This window comes from Salvelinus namaycush, chromosome 26, assembly GCF_016432855.1.
Source record: "Salvelinus namaycush isolate Seneca chromosome 26, SaNama_1.0, whole genome shotgun sequence".
In the NCBI taxonomy this organism is placed as follows: Eukaryota; Metazoa; Chordata; class Actinopteri; order Salmoniformes; family Salmonidae; genus Salvelinus; species Salvelinus namaycush.
This window is the reverse complement of record NC_052332.1, coordinates 36,299,272-36,319,950: the sequence shown is the minus strand read 5'-3', so window position 1 is coordinate 36,319,950 and position 20,679 is coordinate 36,299,272. Positions and strand designations below refer to the sequence as shown.

Genomic DNA, 20,679 nt, shown 5'->3' with positions numbered 1-20,679 from the left:
TTTTGTTTATTTTGAAGCATCTTCCATCAAAAGAATGCAGTCACACCTTGTGATATCACTACCGAAACACACGGGCACACTCAGACACTCGTCTGAGTGTGCCAGCGCACAGAATAACTGATGAATTTACGAACGCTCAACACCTGTTGAATATGGCCGGTTCCAGTAAATGTTGGCAAAAAGCATCATTAAATTGTTGCCAGCAGCAGTTACAGTCACCAACGTTCTGGATAACATAAACACAGCCTAACCAGCTCTGGATAACATGAACACAGCCTAACCAGCTCTGGATAACATGAACACAGCCTAACCAGCTCTGGATAACATGAACACAGCCTAACCAGCTCTGGATAACATGAACACAGCCTAACCAGCTCTGGATAACATGAACACAGCCTAACCAGCTCTGGATAACATAAAAACAGCCTAACCAGCTCTGGATAACATGAACACAGCCTAACCAGCTCTGGATAACATAAAAACAGCCTAACCAGCTCTGGATAACATGAACACAGCCTAACCAGCTCTGGATAACATGAACACAGCCTAACCAGCTCTGGATAACATGAACACAGCCTAACCAGCTCTGGATAACATGAACACAGCCTAACCAGCTCTGGATAACATGAACATAGCCTAACCAGCTCTGGATAACATGAACACAGCCTAACCAGCTCTGGATAACATAAACACAGCCTAACCAGCTCTGGATAACATGAACACAGCCTAACCAGCTCTGGATAACATAAACACAGCCTAACCAGCTCTGGATAACATAAAAACAGCCTAACCAGCTCTGGATAACATGAACACAGCCTAACCAGCTCTGGATAACATAAACACAGCCTAACCAGCTCTGGATAACATGAAAACAGCCTAACCAGCTCTGGGTAACATGAACACAGCCTAACCAGCTCTGGATAACATGAACACAGCCTAACCAGCTCTGGATAACATGAACACAGCCTAACCAGCTCTGGATAACATAAAAACAGCCTAACCAGCTCTGGATAACATGAAAACAGCCTAACCAGCTCTGCTAGGGTGAGTAAAATGGTCAGAGTGATGTGTTCTCTCATTTGTGTCTGGAAGTAGCTAGCAAGCTAGCCAATGTTAGCAAGCCAGTTAGCTTGGGTGCTTGACTGGCGCTGTGAGGCCAGAACGCTCGGATCAACCCTACTCCTCAGCCAGACCGTTCAGTGTGCCCTCTGTCCGTTCCTAGGAGCGCTCAATCTGACAACGCTCTGAATTTACAAATGCCCCGAGGGCAATCTGAGCATACTCTGGCGCTCCAGATTGAATTTGCACACCAACACATTAAAAAACAGTAGAATGAATGTGCCTTAAGCCACACCCCTACACATATCACCAGGTGATGAGATTATATTGTGAATTTTTCAGTACATATGTGGCAATTATTTATTTCAGAAGGAGTCAGCAAAACTAGTTATGTGCTTTGGGTCATTTGACACCATTAGACATGCACGGCTGGTTATTCCTGTAACTGTTATGGCCAACTATGTACTGTTGCTTTGGTTACACCTCTTGGGTCTTTTCCAGAACAGGGGTGTCCCTTTCAGAGGAGTTAGCAGGATGACATGTATGTTTTTTTTGTAGAGTGCCAAGGTCTATAAAATTAAAGAGGAAGTTGGTAAATCTTCATGTATTTCTAAGAAGTGTCACTACCGTACAGCTAATATATCAAGAAATATGTTAAGTGGGGTTTGGGGACTAAAATGTATGTTTGCTGGAATGTACATCTGTCCAAAAGAAAGCTAGCCTGCCATATGTTAGCTATGGGTTTCTTTACAGACCAAAATAAGTAAAAATTGTCCAAACCGAAACGGTAACAACCACAACAATTGACACCATAGAGATTCAGTGCCCTCCGTAATTATTGTGACAGTGAAGCATTTTTTATTCTTTTGGCCAAAAGTATTGGAACAAATTCACTTACAGTATATGTGTATTAAAGTAGTAAAAAGTTGAGTATTTGGTCCCATATTCATAGGACGCAATGACTACATCAAGCTTGTGGCATTGCATGCTAGGAATATGGGACCAAATACAAAACTTTTGTGCTGTAATTTTTAAACGGTTCCCCCGATATGGATGGCAATACCCTCAAATTAAATCTGATAGTCTGCACTTTAACCTCATAGTCATTGTATCAAGTGATGCAGTACAAAGCAACCAAAAAATGTGTCACTGTCCCAATACTTTTGTAGCTCACTCTACTGTACGTCTACAAATCAAATCAAATTGTATTGGTCACATACATGTGATTAGCAGATATTACTGCGGGTGTAGCGAAATGCTTGTGCTTCTAGCTCCGACAGTACAGTAATAACTAACTAGTAATATCTAACAATTAAACAACATATACCCAATACACACAAATCTAAGTAGGAATGAATTAAGACTATATACATATGGACAAGCAATGTCAGAGTGGAACGGACTAAGGTACAGTAGAATAGTATAGAAAACAGTATATACATATGAGATGAGTAATGCCAGATATGTAAACATTATTAAAGTGACTAGTGTTCCTTTCCTTAAAGTGGCCAGTGATTTCTAGTCTATGCCTATAGGCAGCAGCCTCTAATGTGCTAGTGATGGCTGTTTAACAGTCTGATGGCCTTGAGATAGATGTTTTTCAGTCTCTCGGTCCAAGCTTTGATGCACCTGTACTGACCTTGCCTTCTGGATGATAACGGGGTGAGCAGGCAGTGGCTCGGGTGGTTGATGTCCTTGATGATCTTTTTGGCCTTCCTGTGACATCGGGTGCTGTACTTGACATACTGTATGTTGGAAGATATGTATGCTGAAAGTTTGGGAAAAATAGGATACAAATTATAATTTTTTTCCAAACCTCAATTTGCACAGCTTCTGTAGAATTGTATACTGTGTGTACAAAACACTAAGAACACCTTCCTACTATTGGGTTGAACCAAGGTTAAAAATTATTCTTTAACCAGTCTCCTCCCATTCATCTACAAAAGGGATCATCAACTATATTCTGATTTATTTTGTTGAGCGGATGGTCGGAGGGCCGGAACATAATTAATCATAATCATTTGTAGACTCCAAATTGACCTCCAGAAGCCCAAACATATATAAGGTATGACAAAAACATAATAATTTCAAACCTTGCTTACATTTGTATACAATCACGTGTCTCTCTATTATGCATGGGAATACCTGGAATCAGATTTATTCAGTAAAAATCAATTGGAGCTGATTTCCTGGTGTCTTTTGTCTTTTATGTCCAACAATGGAAAGAATATACACATACAGTGTGTGTGTGTGTGTGTGTGTGTGTGTGTGTGTGTGTGTGTGTGTGTGTGTGTGTGTGTATATTTCTGAGCAAATGTTTTACTATATATATATATATATATATATATATATATATATATATATATATATAATATAGTGGTTTTAACTTTTTATATATATATATTGTGGGGTCAATTAAAACCACCCATGGGCCGCCAGTTGGGGAACCCTGGACTAAGATTTAAGTGGATTTAAGTGACATCAATAAGGGATCATAGCTTTCACCTGGATTCACTGGTCAGTCTGTCATGGAAAGAGCAGGTGTTCTTAATGTACATATGAACATGCATACAGAATATTTTCCATATTTTGTCGTATTACAAAGTGAGATAATTGTCATTTTTGGTCAATGATCTACACAAAGTGCTCTCATGTCAACGTGGTAGAAAAATTACAACATTTATAACAAATTAATAACAAATAAAACACTTCATATATCTTGATTAGATAAGTATTGACCCCCCCTGAGGCAATACAACTTAGAAACCGCTTTGGCAGCGATTCCAGCTGTGAGATTTTTTGGGGGTGAGTCTATAAGATCTTTGCACACCTGAATTGTACAATATTTGCCCATTTTTATTATTTTTTTAATTCTTCAAGCGCTGTCAAGTTGGTTGTTGATCATTGCCATTGCCAAGTCTTGCCATAGATGTTCAAGCCAATTAAAGTCAAAACTGTAACTAGGCCACTCAGAAACATTCAATGTCATCTTGGTAAGCAACTCTAGTGTAGATTTTTTGTGTCAGTGTCCGTCTTCGCGAGGCATTGAAAAACCTCCCTGGTCTTTGTGGTTGAATCCATGCTTGACATTCAATACTCCAAAGTGGGTCGCGGACCTGCTAATGGTGGGTCGCGACGTCTCAGTGTAAATGTAGAATTATTTCATTAATTACTAGAATTGATTTGGCCAAGTGCAACTGCGGTCTCTGTTCAGGGTGCTCTCTGCTTAGCAGCGGTCTCTGTTCAGGGTGCTCTCTGCTTAGCAGCGGTCTCTGTTCAGTTTGGCAGCTGTGCGAGAGGGAGATGCCTGTGTACTTTGTGGTTAACCGCATCTTTTTTTATGCAGTTTTCTTGAAGATCACTCTGACACACGCTGCAGCGCTGTCGTTCAGCAGCAGATGATGCGCTGTGAGCCACTGACTTGTCATTCCCACTCGCCATCACTCACCGCTGTCATCAAATGGACTCATGCTAGCAACAAGTTCTGACTGAGCTCTATTGTCATGAAACGCAAATACACCGATCAGTTTCTCTCTCTTTCATACTAACTTTGAGAAATAACGAGGTGCGCTCACAATGTGTTTTGCGCGGGGAAGTGCTAGGTAATGATTCAATCAAAATGAACAAATGAATATAACGACACGTCCTGACCAAACATCTACAGCATAACGGTAACCCAGGGAGTTCTTTCAGAACAGGGCAGAATGCTTCAGTGCTTCCGGAAACAGTGGAAAAGTAGGTCAGCTAGCAAGGCATTGTTGTCATTTTATAACAGGTGATGGTAAGCAGAAATAAGGGAGGACTATCTCTCGTAGTATATGTGAGTTTCTCTTTCAAACAATCCCCTGGCCTTCTACACAGCTAATAGCTAACGTTAGCCAAAGTAAGCTAGCTAGCTTCTGTCATCAAGGCAACAGGTGGCTACTTTGAAGAATCTCAAATATTAAATATATTTTATTTGTTTGACACTTTTTTGGTTACTACATGATTCCATATGTGTTATTTAGTAGTTATGTCTTCACTAGTATTCTACAATGTAAAAATAAAGAAAAACCCTTGAATGAGTAGGTGTGTCCAAACTTGACTGGTACTGTATAATTATGACATTGAATGTCAACACTGCCCTTAATTTATATAAATATCATAATATTTACGCAAAATAAATAAAATAAAAATTGTACCTTCTTAAATGTGTCATTTTGTGTGTCTACACTTCATACAATCAGACAAATGCTCAGTTATGTAGGAAAGCAGTTTATTGATAATGTTGTTCATCACGACTCATCATTACAATCATTATTAATTTCCTTAACATAATCTATATCAGATTTAGGTTTTGATCAAAGACAAAGTGCATTTTATTACTTCTGTTCTAACCTGACCTAGTCTGTTCTAACCTGAGTCTGATCTAGTCTGATATAACCTGATTCTGATGTAACCTGACCTAGTCTGATCTAACCTGACCTAGTCTGATCTAACCTGAGTCTGACCTAGTCTGATCTAACCTGACCTAGTCTGATCTAACCTGAGTCTGACCTAGTCTGATCTAACCTGATTCTGATGTAAACAGACCTAGTCTGATCTAACCTGAGTCTTATCTAACATGAGTCTGACCTAGTCTGATCTAACCTGACCTATTCTGATCTAACCTAACCTGAGTCTGATCTAACCTGAGTCTGATCTAACCTGACCTAGTCTGAGATCCGTCACATATACTGTACAGTCAGAAACTGTATCTCAGGGGTACCGTCTCACTTTACCCAGCATGTTTTTGCAGGGGTTCAGTCATGTAGCAGTGTATCTATCTGTGTACTCTATGTTTAAAACTCTCTGATTAGGCTGGCGAATAAAGAGCTGTCCAGCAGATACCAGTCTCTCATTGCTTGACTTTTTTATTTATTTATTTTTTACAATCAATTAAGAAACATGTTAAAACATCACTCAGAACTACTCCTCTATCTGTCCTCCACAAACAGCCATGATGGAACACTCTGCCTCTCTGATGCTGCAAACCCCTGTCTGGGGTGATGGAGGAGGCTGCATCCAAAATGGAATCCTATTTCCTATATAGTGCGCTACTTTTGACCAGGGCCCATAGGGCTCAGTTCAAAAGTAGTGCACTATATTGGGTATAGGGTGCCATTTGGGATGCAATCACTGCATCTGTCCTGTGAATTTCACCATACAGTCACTACACAGTTAATCTACAGGCCTCACCTAATACATCTCCACACAAGAAAATCATCTAGGTGGGAGCAATGTGGACTAAATCATTTAGGGGAGTGAGGAGAGAATGAGGAGAGAATGTGTTATCCTCTCTCTTCCTCAAACATACAATGCTTAAAGCCCTCTCTCTCCTCCCTTCCTCCCTTTATCCATTCCTCCCCTCATCCATCCAGGACAAGGCCAGCATTTGATATCCTATCTTCTCTCTTTTGGCATCCATAACTAATGTCCTCCTCTCCTCTCCTCCCCCTCCTCAGCACCTGTACGTGCTGCAGAGCATCCCCCCTCCGATCATGAGCAGAGCTCCAGACACCCACCCCACGTAGATGGACGCCCCCAGTTCCCCTCTCCTCTCCTGGGTGGCCAGAGGGTTGTAGAAGCCCTGGATGATGGTGTGAGCGGACCAGCTGACAGGGATAACACACAACACCCCCGCTGCCATGAACACCGTGCCTGCCGCAATGCCAACCTTCGACTTGGCCAGCCAGTCGTCATGGAGGAAGTTGGTGCAGCGTGCCCCAACTACAGTCAGCCCGATGGCGAGTACACTGACCCCAATGGAGACGCAGATGAGAGCCCTGGAAGCCTGCAGGTTCTGGGGTAAGGCCAGGAGGGAGTCGTAGGCTTTACACTGCATGTGGCCCGTGCTCTGGATCACACAGTTCATCCATAACCCTTCCCAGAACACCTGGGCAGTGACAATGTTGGCTCCGACAAAGGCTGTTACCTTCCACATGGGCAGGGCACAGATCACGATGGTCCCCATGAACCCGATGAAGGCCAGGACAAAGGCAAGGATCTGTCGGCTCATTGTTCCTCCCCGGAATAGTCGAAAGTGTCCAATAGGGGGTTCTGGAAGTATTCTAATGGTTACGTTGTCATTAGCTTGTTGGATCTGATGTGGGGTTGACTTCGCATAGTTTGTATTTCCTACACTACAAAATGAGACTGGTCTTGGAAAAAGGCCTGATAGTTCAGATGCGGACAAGTCAAATTCTCCACTCTATCTATAAAAGTCCATGAATCTAAACGTTGCAGCTAATCCAAGGCAGCTGTGAGAGCAGAGCAGACCATTGTATCCCCTTTGTCCTCTTTGAAACTAACAAAGATTACAAGTCCACAAGTTGCATCTAAGCCAAGGCAGCCGTGAGAGGGTAGCTGTGTTTGTCGAATGAGAGCATATTTCCTTGTGTCAGTAACACAGGAGGTATTGTGAAAGGAAATAGAACAGGGAGGGGATTGAGCTAGTTTGTGGCTCAGGTTACCCGCTTGTCCTGATTCCCCAGTATGGGAATGTGTGAGGGTGGACAGTGGTTACCATGGAAATACACTGAACAAAAATATTAATGTAACATGTAAAGTGTTGGTCCCATGTTTCATGAGGTGAAATAAAAGATCCCAGAAATGTTCCATATGCACAAAAAGCTTATTTCTCTAAAATGTTGTGTAGAAATTAGTTTAAATCCCTGTTAGTGAGCCTTTCAACTTTGCCAAGATAATCCATCCACCTGACACATCAAGGATCTGATTAAACAGTATTACACAGGTGCACCTTGTGCTTGAGACAATAAAAGGCCACTCAGTACATCCAGCTGGCCTCGCAACTGCAGACCACATATGGCGGTGTAGGTAAGCAGTTTGCTGATGTCAACTAGAACAGAGTGCCCCATGGTGGTGGGGTTATGGTATGGGCAGGTATAAGCTAGGGACAACGAACACAATTTAATTTTGATGGCAATTTGAATGCAGAGATATGACGGGATCCTGAGGCCCACTGTCGTGCCATTCATCTGCCGCCATCACCTCATGTTTCAGCATAATGCACTACCCCATGTCGCAAGGACCTTTTCATAACTCCTGGAAGCTGAAAATGTCCCAATTCTTCCATACTCACACGTCACCCATTGAATATGTTTGGGATGCTCTTAATCGACGTGTACAGACAGCGGTCCAGTACTCTGCAACTTCACACCGCCTTTTCAACTTTATGCAAAGGACATGCCACGAGACAAATGGTCACACCAGATACTGGGTTTCTGATCCACGCCACTACCTTTAAAAGGCATGTGACCAGATGCATATCAGTATTCCCAGTTGTGAAATCCATAGACTAGGGCCCAAGTCATTGTTCCAATTGACTTCTTTCCTCATGGATTGTAACTCAGTAAGATGTCTATTTTGTTGTGTTCTAGCCTATTGAAGTTATATTCTTCCATTAACAATTTTCAGCTGTTGGTTCTGTGTACACAGCAAATAACTCCCCATAGAGAACGCTATGGGTTTACCTACTTAAATATTTATGCTTCAGGGGAATATGAAGGGGTGCTTAGAGAGTCCTGCTCACTATATGTACAAGTAGGACTTGGAATTGAAGAAAAAGCCATTAAAGGCAACCCTGGAGCAATTATGGTTAATTGCCTTGCTCACGGGCAGATTAGTGTAGTCTAGCCCAATATTGGAACTGACCTTCAAGAGATCGTGAAGACAGTTTTAAACCCCATAGCCTTCTTGAACCAAAATATGAATTCAACGAGAGAATAAAGTACAATCATTTATTAAATCAATAAATCGTTAAAACATGTCATGGGGGGAAAAAATCTAATCCCCACTCGAATTTCTATGGTGCACTGCAGTTTAGCCAAAAGATTCACATTCATGCATAATTTCTACTACATCAATAGTCTCCATTTAAAACAGGTCAACTTCAGGGTTCATCTTGTCAGACGTAGGCCGCTCCACTGGCGGCAGAGCGCGGGGCGGAATATTTGGCAGAGTACCCACCCTCCTTGCGCTTTGGGCACTGGCAGCAGAGAAGTGCGCCGCCGATGAGCATCAGGCCAGCAGAGCCCCATCCGATGAACAGCGACGCGCCCAGCTCTCTCCTCTGCGCGTCAATGAGAAGCGGGTTGTAGAAGTCCCTGATGACGGTGTTGGCAGACCAAGACACGGGGATCAGGCAGAGGATGCCGGCGACCTGGAAGAACACGCCGGATGCGATGGCCACCTTGGACTTGGCAGCCTCGTCGTCGATGCAGTTTGTGCACTTCCCCCCAGCCACGGAGAGCAGGATGCCGAACACGGCCACGAGGATGGAGATGACGACCAGAGCCCTGGCGGCCTGGAGGTCCTGAGGTAAGGCCAGCATGGAGTCGTAGACCTTACACTGCATCTGGCCCGTGCTCTGGATCACACAACTCATCCACAGGCCCTCCCAGGAGACCTGCGCGGTTACGATGTTATTGCCGATGAAAGCAGTCACCTTCCACATGGGGAGCGCGCAGATTATGATGTCACCGATCCAACCGATGATAGCCAGGGAAATGCCCAGAATCTGTAGACCGGCGGAGGCCATTGCGTTCTATCTACTCAAACTCGTAAAAAGGGCAGGACTAGTGTTTGGCAGTGGGAATGCTAGCTATTTTGGTTAGGATACAGACTCCAACCTTTATACCCACCTACCAGGGTATGGTTACTAATTGGGACGATTGAAAGCACCTGTTTGTTGGCCGATACACACCCACCGAACTAATAAGCGTGCCCAAACTACCCATATGTTATGCTGCGTTCACACGCTAGTCGGCCTAGGAAACTCAGAAATGTCCGAAATGGTTGTAGTTATACGCGTGCCGCGTTCAACCAGTTAGCACACGTGTCAAACTCATTCCACGGATGGCCGAGTGTCTGCGGGTTTTCCCTTCACCCTTGCACTTGATTGACGAGTTAAGGTAACTAATTAGTAAGTAACTCCCCTCACCTGGTTGTCTAGGTCTTAATTGAAAGTTAAAAAACAAAAACCTGCAGACACTCGGCCCTCTGTGGAATGAGTTGGCACCCCTGAGCAAGTCAGAAATGTCCGAGTTTCCTAGTTCCGACTAGCACGTGAATGAGCCATCGTTCCCATTTCCGCCACCATGTGCTGAACATAGACTACGCAATTTACTGTCATTGATACCAGCTGTCAGTCTATTAGTCCCAGTCCGTTCATGTGCAGCATGTTAACTATACGCAGTTGTATCCACTGATCTCCAAATAACCCGAATGGCTAAGCTTTCTGTGCGTAAAACCTGTGCGTCAGTTTGGAGAGTATTGAAGGTTCGCCACGCATGGGCTGTTGGATTCTTATGGATGCTCATGAATGAGCTGTTGGTTTCTGTGATAAATTATAATTTTAACATCCAACAACGAAAATCAAATTCCCACGTGGGCTATTGCCGCGTTCAAGTGATACTCGAACTAGTAAACTAAATTGTCCCACTTGCTTACTTGGTTGTAGTCCCGAGTTTCCTAGTTCCGACTAGTATTTGAACGCAGCAAAAGTCCCTGATATAACACTTCTCCTTCACACGGCCATTCTTTCTTTCATTCCTTCCCTACTTTCTTCATTTTCTATATAACGCGACTGGAGAAAAGCTTTTCAAAAGTAAAATATAAGCTTACAAAGCAATGCTTTTCTAGATCTCAAATGAAATGTGAGCAGCCTATTTAACTTTTTTGAGATCTTGGTTGTTTCCTATTTTGTGTTTTTATTTAGTTTACTTCACATTTAATTGGGAAGGTCTATTTTATTCGATAACAACAGCATGCTTTACTGTACCCTGATAAAGGCCTTTGCTGAGTTTCGACCATCTGGTCTAGCTACAAAGTTAGTGTCCATCGCAGTGCATGGTAGTAAAAAAACATAATTTGTGATAACAGTGTCTTAATTATTTAATGTAAAAAAAATCACGTTCGTGGTTTTGGATGTAAAAAATATATAATTTGTGCAATAGTGCAAATATAAAATAAATCTTGTAACAGCTTATTATTTTAGTTAAATTGTGTAATTCTTCTTTACTCACTCCCCTGCTCGCTGAATAATTTAAAAAAGGCTCAGATAGTGGCCGGTTAATTAAGCAGCCATAGATGCCACCCAGTCTGTGTATTGGCCTGTAAGCAGCCACGAAAACCCTATCTTATGTTTCACACACACCTCTCCACCTGTGGCATTGGGTAGGACAGCCAATGCAAAACTGGAGAGACCAAAACCCGCGCAAATAAACTTTTGCACAAGAATCGTTGCGACAAGTTTATTTCATAATTGAGTAGCCTACTTTTGCAGATTGGAGCTGTCTATTTTTCAGCTGTGAAATTATAAGAATTTAAATGTGGTGCATATCTCTTGGCAACGGCCCAAGACACATTCCTATGTAGGGTATTTTTCCAGGATTTTGTACACAGCTGGGCACATTGAGGGGCTTCCTGTGTGGGAAGAACATTCCTGAACTCCAGGACAACGTGATAGATGTGTGGATCTCTTAGTAACGGAGCCAAAGCCCACCCGAGGATGGAGGGGGCTCGGTTGGCTCTCTATATAACCTTATTCTGCTTTAGGGGTCACACACTCGGTGTGCTTTTTGGAGGAGAAGAGGGAGATCCATATAGGAGTAGCAGTAGCTGGCAACGATGGTATCTTTGGGGTTGCAGATTCTGGGCGTCGGGCTGGCGGTGCTGGGCTGGGTGGGGAACAGCATCTGCATCCTCCCCATGTGGAAAGTCTCGGCCTTCATCGGAAACAACATTGTGGTGGCGCAGACCATCTGGGAGGCTCTGTGGATGACGTGCGTGGTGCAGAGCATAGGCCATATGCAGTGTAAGGTCAACGACTCACCCCTCTCCTTGCCTCCGGACCTCCAAGCCGCCCGGGCCATGGTAGTCATCGCCGTCCTCTTGGCCCTGTTCGTGCTCCTACTCTCGGTTGTCAGGGGGAAATGCACCACCTGCGTCGGGGACCAGTCGGCCAAGGCCCGGGTGGCCATCACTGCCGGGGTGTTCTTCCTTGTGGCTGGGGCGCTGGGGCGCTCAACAACTCCCTGGTACCCGACTCACAGAGGAGAGAGCTGGGCGCGTCCCTGTACGTCGCCTGGGGCGCGTCAGGACCGCTCCTGATTGGGGGCGCGCTCCTTTGCTGTCAGTGCCGGTCGAGGGGAGATCTCTATAATGGAGCGAAGTACATCGCGCCCAAGTCCTCTGCGTCGGGGATAGAATGTTTATGAGTTTGTAAATACATTTTTAAAAAGTATATATATATGGAAAGGGTGTTTAGATTTTTTCGTTTTGCTAATTGTTTGTGTTACTAATTTCTTTGACTACTCTTTTTTGGAACGTTCGTTTCAAAATAGATGTGTGCTTTAGCCCAGAAGTTCCCAAACTGTGGGTGAAAGTCGTACTAGTAGAATGCACAAGGTGCAATTTCGAAATCAGTTCCTCCTCATGTTAGTCATTTCATACCTTCGAGCAGGGCTCTCCAACCCTGTTCCTGGAGAATTACCCTTCTGTAGATTTTCCCTCCAACCCCAGTTGTAACTAACCTGATTCAGCTTTTCAACCAGCAAACTATTAGAATCAGGTGCGCTAGATGGAGGATGGATTGAAAACCTACAGGACGGTAGCTCTCCAGGGTTGGACAGCCCTGCCTTTAGTTATTTATAGCTTTTCAGAAATGTCCAGATCAACTAGATCATCTCAGCGAACATTTTTAATTTCGCTGTTTTAAGCCCACAGATATTGTTGTAATTTTATTGTCACTCAAATATCACATGAATAAACATTAGACATGGCAAAATATATATTAGCTTTAAAATGGCAACATTTTCTTTGCACCCTATGAAAAAATGTGTAGAACTGCAGGAAATAAGCTTTAAACCTGCAAAATTATATCCACCAACAAGAGGGGTGTGAACAGTTTGTGTCATGAACTGTGCTTGTGCCCATAGAAATAGACGTGGCGAGCGCGCAGGGGGCGTGGATGTTCCCCAATGCTGGAAGGGGGGACTGAGTGAAAAAGTTTAGGAACCTCTGCCTATGTATTGTTATAGCCTATAGCCTAGTTTACTTTATAGCCTATATTTAGCCTTTTGTTTAGCTTGCGCGTTTAGAGTGGCTATCGATTACATCAGAAGAAGAATTGAATAATCATTTCATACTGTTTTGAATTTTGACTGAGTTTTGCTCGAACTGTAAACAGACAACATCGTGTTTTGGGGGGGATTTTCCCAGATTTCTATCCCTTTTGGGACATTAGCCTACTTTTCCGTAAAATCTGCAAGGACATTGCGAAACAGAAGCACTTCAGAAAACTAAAGGCACTTACTATTTGCTCTTAGAGTGTTGTTATTTAATATATATTTTTCTCAACGAATTTTGAAAACTGAATAATTAGTGATGCTCAGCATATAAATTATGTTAATATTCCTTTTCAGAAACCCGTCTTGAGGAAAACTGGGCGGGGGAATATTTATATATATTTTTGGACATTTATTTTCACCTGAAAAGGAACTGGTAGATGTGCGGTCTGTAGCCTACTGTATGTGAAAAGAGGCGCGCTCTCTGTAGCCATTAAACAGACATGGCTAGAAAGGATCCATCTTTTTTCAAATTAATGTCAAAAGTGGATTTTTTTGTGTGCATTTTAGCTAACCCTAACCCTTTCCCTAACAACCTAATTTTCCTAACCTTCTAGAACCTTCTTCAGGTTCTCCTAACCTGCTGCGTAAGTTCTCCTAACCTGCTGCGAATATTCAAATCAGACGTCAATTTGACAAAAAGCTGGATGCCTCTTCAATGTGTTTCCAGGCGCGCTCAAACGGATTGTCTCGAGGTGTCGCCGAAATCTGTTGTATTCAGGGGTTTTTCTGTAAAATACTGTCACCCCACGAGGACAGTCAATTTAACCATGTCAAACAGCCTAACGGCGAAAAATGCACTTGCCAATAGAAATTCCTCGTAATCAATCAATCTAGGTCTATGCGCCTACTTTGCGCAACTCGAATGAACAGAGAACAACAACGTAACTTAAACCATGATGCTAAATATTTATATTCAAACAGAACATTTATTTTCGTTTTAAAATCTACTTTTATTTCAAATGTGAATATTTGTGAAATGAAGGGGGAAAAATGCACATACTGAAAAGCATACAGAAGAGAGTACTCTGATACTAGGATACAGACAGAATGTAACATTCAATTTGAGCAGAAAACATAAATAAGTCGTCACAGGAGAACATCAATGTAAAAACATTACAACTCCAAAGTCACCTAGCAACATTCAGAATATAGAAATATATCAAGCGGAGCAGACCCAACATCATATCATGTCATAAGATATAATATATATTTAGAACATAGAGCTGGCAATATGTAGAGTAGACAAAACTTAGTGTCGTCTGCAAAAGAGTATCGGACAACTCAATAAGAGCATCAACATTTCATCTGTAACACTGAACACCCCATCCTGCTCCTATATCCCCAGTCCCGTCTTCCAAAAGCACCTGAACCCCTCCCCCTCCTACCCCCCTCCCCTTACTAGCTCTGACTCTGTTGATAGCTACTTTATTGAGGAAAAGTATACATACTGTGACTGTGATATGTGGTTGTCTCACCTAGCTATCTTAAGATGAATGGATTAACTGGAAGTCACTCTGGATAAGAGCGTCTGCTAAATGACTAAAATGTAAAAATGTCAAATGTAAAAAATGTCAAATGTCCCCATATCCACCCGAGACTCTACTCCTCACTCATACATAGTTCATGGATGGAGATGTGGTCCGGACGGGGGCGAACTTAGCCGCCACATATGGCCTGCCCATGTTGCCCTCCTTGGGGGGGCAGTTGCAGCAGAGCAGACCACCTCCCAACAGCAGCAGCCCTGCGGAGCCCCAGCCGATGTACAGAGCCGCCCCCAGCTCCCTCCTCTGGGCCTCTATCACCAAGGGGTTATAGAAGTCTCTGATCAGGGTATTGGCCGACCATGACACAGGGATGAAGATGAGGAGGCCACAGATGATGAAGACGATCCCGGCGATGATGCAGGCTTTGGCTTTGGCAGCCTCGTCCTCCATGCAGTTGGTGCACTTCCCCCCGACGATGGCCATCATGACGCCGCAGACGCCCACAATCACTGCCACGATGACCATAGCTCTGGCGGCTTGGAGGTCCTGAGGTAAGGCAAGCATGGAGTCATAGACCTTACACTGCATCTGTCCCGTGCTCTGGACCACGCAGTTCATCCATAACCCTTCCCAGATGACCTGAGCGGTAACGATGTTGGCTCCGACAAAGGCAGTGACCCTCCACATGGGCATGGCACAAGTGAGGATGGTCCCCAGCCAGCCAATCATGGCCAGCATTACTCCCATAATCTGGAGGCCCTGGGAAGCCATGGCTGAAGTATACAAAGTTCGAAGTTCAAGGTATACTAGTGCCGCTGGTTACTACGGCTGGTACGCTGAATCTACTGCTGCTGTTGTAGAGATGATCGACTTACACCCCTGCACACATTTTGCCTCTACACGGTTATTTGTCAATGATTCGATCAAGTCAAACTGCTTCTGTCTAGACAATGCTGCACAGTCTCGAACACGGAAAGGTTGCAATGGAGGCTCTCCTCTCCTTCTTCTTCGTCTGCCTCTTATTCCTTCAGACTGACCAGTGGTGGTTTTCTTCCTTCTCTCTGAGAGCCTGAGTTCTGGGATGACGACGAGTAAACAGGATCTTATTATATAGATCACACATTGGAGGGAGGTGGGGAGGGTGGGGTTTGGGTTTGGGTTTCTATGCTCCCAAACAATAGAGGAAAGCCGACACTGGATATCCCTGGGCCTTGTTTCCTGCTCTTTGTGTGTTTTGTTCTGGTGATATGAGCTTTACTGAAGGATCTCAAGCAATGCTCCCAAACACAGGACAATGTCTCTCTCTCCAACCCCCACCTGAACACACACACACACAGTATTAACTTCAGTATGTTATTTCCAAGACTATCTTTACAGTGAGTGACATCCAACTGTGGGATCCTGCTAAAAGACTGAAATTCAGTGGTGTAAAGTACTTAAGTAAAAGTACTACTTAAGTAGTTTTTTGGTGTATCTGTACTTTACTATTTATATATTTTTTAACAACTTTTACTTTTACTTCACTACATTCCTAAAGAAAATATGTAAATTTTACACCCATACATTTCCCCTGACACCAAAAAGTACTTGTTATATTTCGAATGCTCAGGCAGGACGGAATTATGGTCCAATTCACACACCTATCAATAATACCGCATCACCCCTACTGCCTCTGATCTGGCGGACTCACTAAACACAAATACATCTGGCGGACTCACTAAACACAAATACATCTGGCGGACTCACTAAACACAAATACATCTGGCGTACTCACTAAACACAAATACTGCAATTGTAAATAGTGTCCCTGGCTGTCCGTAAAAATAAAATAAACAAATAATAATAATAATCGTCAGTAAATAATAATAACAATTGTGCAGTCTTGTCTTCTTAAGATAAGGAATTTGATGTATAGCATTTACTTTTACTTAAATATGACAATTGAATACTTTATCCACCACTCTACGTACCACCGATACTTTTAGACTTTTACCCAAGTTGTATTTTACTGGGTAACTTTTGCTTTTACTTGAGTCATTTTCTATTAAGGTATCTTTACTTTTACTCCACTGCTGAAATGTAAATGTATTGAGTACCTCACGAGACCAGAATGTTATCCCTCCTCAGTGCAGTAGGAGGCAATGAATACATGCATTTGAGTAGCTTTACAATTCCACCTGAAAATGATATTTTGGTATTTGTTTCAATAGTCCATTGTTGACGTAGTCCCAAAATGTTTTGCTTGTCAGCACTCAAGTTTTCAAGTTATATAACTTTCAAAATAGGATTTCTTTATTTTGAAAGTTACATATCTTGCCGGTGCGCAGGGCATCTGAATTGGCTGCATCTACCACCAACAGCCCGAGACTAATATAAAAAAATAAAAAATAGGTACACAAGGCTTTATCCTTGGGTTTTTTACAGAAATGTTTGGCGATTGACAAGTCGATCGTGATCGACCGGTTGGTGACCACTGCACTAGAATATATGGAGAGACCGTTCAGAAAATTAGAGATCAATGAAAGAAAGCTATGCAAATACACATCTCATTTTCAGCACCAATTGGTAGATTTAAAAATACTCTGATCTTGTATATTATTTAGGGTTAGGAAAGTAATTTTGAATTATAATTTTAAAAAATGGGTTTGTAGAGCTTTTATGTACAACATATATTGATGGATCAACAATACAGTGGTTTGAAGAGGAGGAAGGGAAGCGCTACTAAGGTACACAATAGTACATTTTGGTAGATAGAAGGTGCTCTTTGGTAAAAGGGGTAAATTGGTCATCAAAAAGAAAGGAGGACCAAGGAACTCTTCATATAATTCATTAAAATGCCTTTATTAGTATGGCAAACTATGCCAAACTATGCCATACTAATAAAAGCATTTTAATTAATTATATGAAGAGTGCCTTGGTCCTCCTTTCTTTTTGAATACAGTGGTTTGATTCATCCTGGAAGTTGCCAAAATCAATTGTTCAAGCCATGAAATATTGGAAGGTGAGAAAAGAGTAGAATAGGGGTTAAACACTAGTCCTATTAATCTATCCTAATAATCTTCACTAATCATGTGATGAAAACGGTCCAGTGGTCTTAAACGGTGGGCCAGGCTCCAGGTTTAAAACAGCTAAGTATGGGTTCCATAATGATTAAAAAAGGCTGCATGTCCCAAATTATTGCACAACTTGTAATACGTTAGCCTAATATGATCCACTATTGCTAGCGATCCCGAGGAACAACCAGAAGAACGAGACAGAGCAAAGAAAGGTAAACTAATGATGTAATGGAGTGATACAAAATGTAAGGAAACTAACACTAAAGTGACCATTATAAATGTAAGGAAACTAACACTAAAGTGAGTTAACAATGTAAGGAAACTAACACTAAAGTGAGTTAACAATGTTAGGAAACTAATAGTTAAGTGGCAGTTATAAATGACTGTGGGTGTAATGGCAGGTAGCCTCATGGTTAGAGCATTGGGCCAGTAACCGAAAGGTTGCTAGATCAAATCCCTGAGCTGACAAGGTAAAAATCTGTCATTCTACCCATGAACAAGACAGTTAACCCACTGTTCCTAGGCTGTCATTGTAAATAAGAATTTGTTCTTAACTGACTTGCCTAGTTAAATAAAATAAAAAACTGATGTTGGCTACCAATATATATTTTTAAATACAGTGAAAAGTCAGGGCATATAAATAATTAAAACAGTCTAGAAATCATAAACCAACTCGGTAGGTTTGGCGCTGTACTGTTTTCAGGTACAGGTTAGTAGTGGTAATTGAGGTAATATGTACATGTAAAACAATTGTGACTATGCATAGATAATTATCAGCGAGGAGCAGCAGGGGCAATGCAAACAGTCTGGGTGGTCATTTGATTAGCTGTTCAGCAGTCTTATGGCTTGGGGTAGAAGCTGTTAAGTAGCCTTTTGGACCTAGACTTGGCACTCCGGTACCGCTTGCTGTGCGGTAGCAGAGAGAACAGTCTGACTAGGGTAGGAATTCCCCCCTTAGATAGTACAACGGCAGGGAAAAATACCTGAGAAATATTTTGTTTTATGGACACAGTTTAATATTTACTTGCTATTTAGTTGAATGAAAGTTATTGCAGTTATTGCATCTGATAGAAATAAAGCGCTGACAGACTTCTCATCTTGAATATGGTGTTGATGAAATGCCATCAAAACATAAAGTCAAATACATAGGGAAAATATTTATTTACAGTTTCAGAACTATCTACTGTAACTCATACACTTTAAGAAAAGCTACACAGGACAATATTAACAATCACACACACACACACACACACACACACACACACACACACACACACACACACACACACACACACACACACACACACACACACACACACACACACACACACACACACACACACACACAGCCAAACCTGCACAGGACAATGTTGCAGACTGCATGGGGTTGTTTTTAAGGAATTCAGTTCCTTCTCCGGGTCTAAGTCGAAAATATACAGGTTAGGACAATATTTATGCAAAGACTTATGGGATAGAATCCTCTTGTTCTAAAGTATATTTTATACCTAGCTTCAGCTGTGGTTCACTTTCAACTGTAACTTACTTCCATGGACTCTTTAGTCACTGTGGTCCTCCTCTTTGCTCATCACCTTCAAATATCCTCATTATCAAACCTTCCTAATAGAGCAGCACCATAGTGACCATAGTGCCAGAATAGAGTCCATATATACACAGCTGGATCTTAGCTACAGACAGACAGTCTCTCATGGCAGACAGACCTCGCTCTCTTCTCTTCCATTCTTGCTCTTCCATTCTTCTCTCTCTCCCTCTCTTCCCTCTCTTCCTTTCTCAGACGTAGTCTTTTCCAGAGGCTGGTCCCAAGGTCTCGGAGCGAGGGGACTTGTTGTACCTGGCGGTGTAGGATCCCTCGTCCTTCTCGGGGCAGTTGAAGCAGAGCAGGCCTCCTCCAATCAGCAGCAGGGCAGCTGCCCCCCAGCCCACGTAGAGCGCGCCCCCCAGCTCCCTCTTCTTAGCGTTTACCAGGTGCGGGTTGTAGAAGTCCTGGATGATGCTGTGGGCCATCCAGCAGACAGGGATCAGACACAGAACCCCGGCAATGATGAACACCACCCCAGACGTCACGCCCATTTTAGCCTTGGACGCCTCGTCCTCTACGCAGTTGGTGCACTTTCCCCCGGCTACAGCCAATAGGATGGCGATGATGCCGGAGAGGATGGCGATGACGGTCATGGCTCTGGCAGCCTGAAGGTCCTGGGGCAGGGCCAACATGGAGTCATAGATTTTACACTGCATCTGTCCCGTGCTCTGGAACACGCAGCTCATCCAGATACCCTCCCAGGTGACGTGAGAGGTGATGATGTTGCTGTCAATGAAGGCGGAGACCTTCCACATGGGCATGGCGCATACGATGATAGTCCCGATCCAGCCAATGACCCCCAGGGCCGTGCCCAGCATCTGTAACCCAGCTGACACCATATTGGATCCGGTTGGCGTTGGTTTCTCTGTTTGTCTGCGTGTCTGAGTGAAACTGGATGGCCTTTTGTCTTCGTCTGTGTCTCCTCTCTCTCTATGTGAGAGGTTCTTTGTCTTCTCTCTGTGTAATCTGAATACAGTGGGTGGTCGTCTCCATGTGCTGCTCTAGGTCTGAATCCGAGTGGGGGAGGACTACCAAGAGTACAGGTACTTATAACCTCCACCTCAGGGTGGAGGGAGGGAGGGAGGGAGGGGCCATACTTGAAATCACCTAACAACCAACCTGCTCTATTGTCTCACTCTCTCTCTCTCTAACTTCCCCTCTTTCCCTCTCCTAGTTCACTCTCTTTCCTCCTCTCTCTCTGACAACAATAGTATGTACAATTTAATCTATAATTCAATTCCTAGAGCATCATAAGACAATATAGTCAACAGTATCCCTTAACAAAAAAAACATGTCAAATTTGCAGTTTCACA

The 20,679-nt window shown here is 43.0% G+C and overlaps 4 protein-coding genes and 1 pseudogene across 4 annotated transcripts; 1 reads left to right on the top strand and 4 right to left on the bottom strand.

Moving 5' to 3' along the window:
• Window positions 1-6,538: 6,538 nt before the first annotated feature.
• On the bottom strand, window positions 6,539-7,096 carry LOC120021717 (claudin-like protein ZF-A89). The gene has a single exon (XM_038965563.1). It carries the CDS (start codon window positions 7,094-7,096, stop codon window positions 6,539-6,541), a length of 558 nt encoding a protein of 185 aa, XP_038821491.1.
• Window positions 7,097-9,004: 1,908 nt separating this feature from the next.
• LOC120021419 (claudin-like protein ZF-A89) lies at window positions 9,005-9,637 on the bottom strand. The gene has a single exon (XM_038965181.1). The coding sequence runs from the start codon at window positions 9,635-9,637 to the stop codon at window positions 9,005-9,007; it is 633 nt and encodes a 210-aa protein (XP_038821109.1).
• A 2,090-nt stretch (window positions 9,638-11,727) lies between these two features.
• LOC120021125 lies at window positions 11,728-12,317 on the top strand (annotated as a pseudogene).
• A 2,522-nt stretch (window positions 12,318-14,839) lies between these two features.
• Window positions 14,840-15,484, bottom strand: LOC120021432 (claudin-4-like). The gene has a single exon (XM_038965197.1). It carries the CDS (start codon window positions 15,482-15,484, stop codon window positions 14,840-14,842), a length of 645 nt encoding a protein of 214 aa, XP_038821125.1.
• A 4,073-nt stretch (window positions 15,485-19,557) lies between these two features.
• On the bottom strand, window positions 19,558-20,205 carry LOC120021483 (claudin-4-like). Its single transcript, XM_038965260.1, has one exon. The coding sequence runs from the start codon at window positions 20,203-20,205 to the stop codon at window positions 19,558-19,560; it is 648 nt and encodes a 215-aa protein (XP_038821188.1).
• Between the last annotated feature and the right edge of the window lie 474 nt (window positions 20,206-20,679).

Coding starts and splice junctions, on each gene's coding strand:
- LOC120021717 (XM_038965563.1), bottom strand. CDS start 7,096: ATGAGCCGACAGATCCTTGCCTTTGTCCTGGCCTTCATCGGGTTCATG.
- LOC120021419 (XM_038965181.1), bottom strand. CDS start 9,637: ATGGCCTCCGCCGGTCTACAGATTCTGGGCATTTCCCTGGCTATCATC.
- LOC120021483 (XM_038965260.1), bottom strand. CDS start 20,205: ATGGTGTCAGCTGGGTTACAGATGCTGGGCACGGCCCTGGGGGTCATT.
- LOC120021432 (XM_038965197.1), bottom strand. CDS start 15,484: ATGGCTTCCCAGGGCCTCCAGATTATGGGAGTAATGCTGGCCATGATT.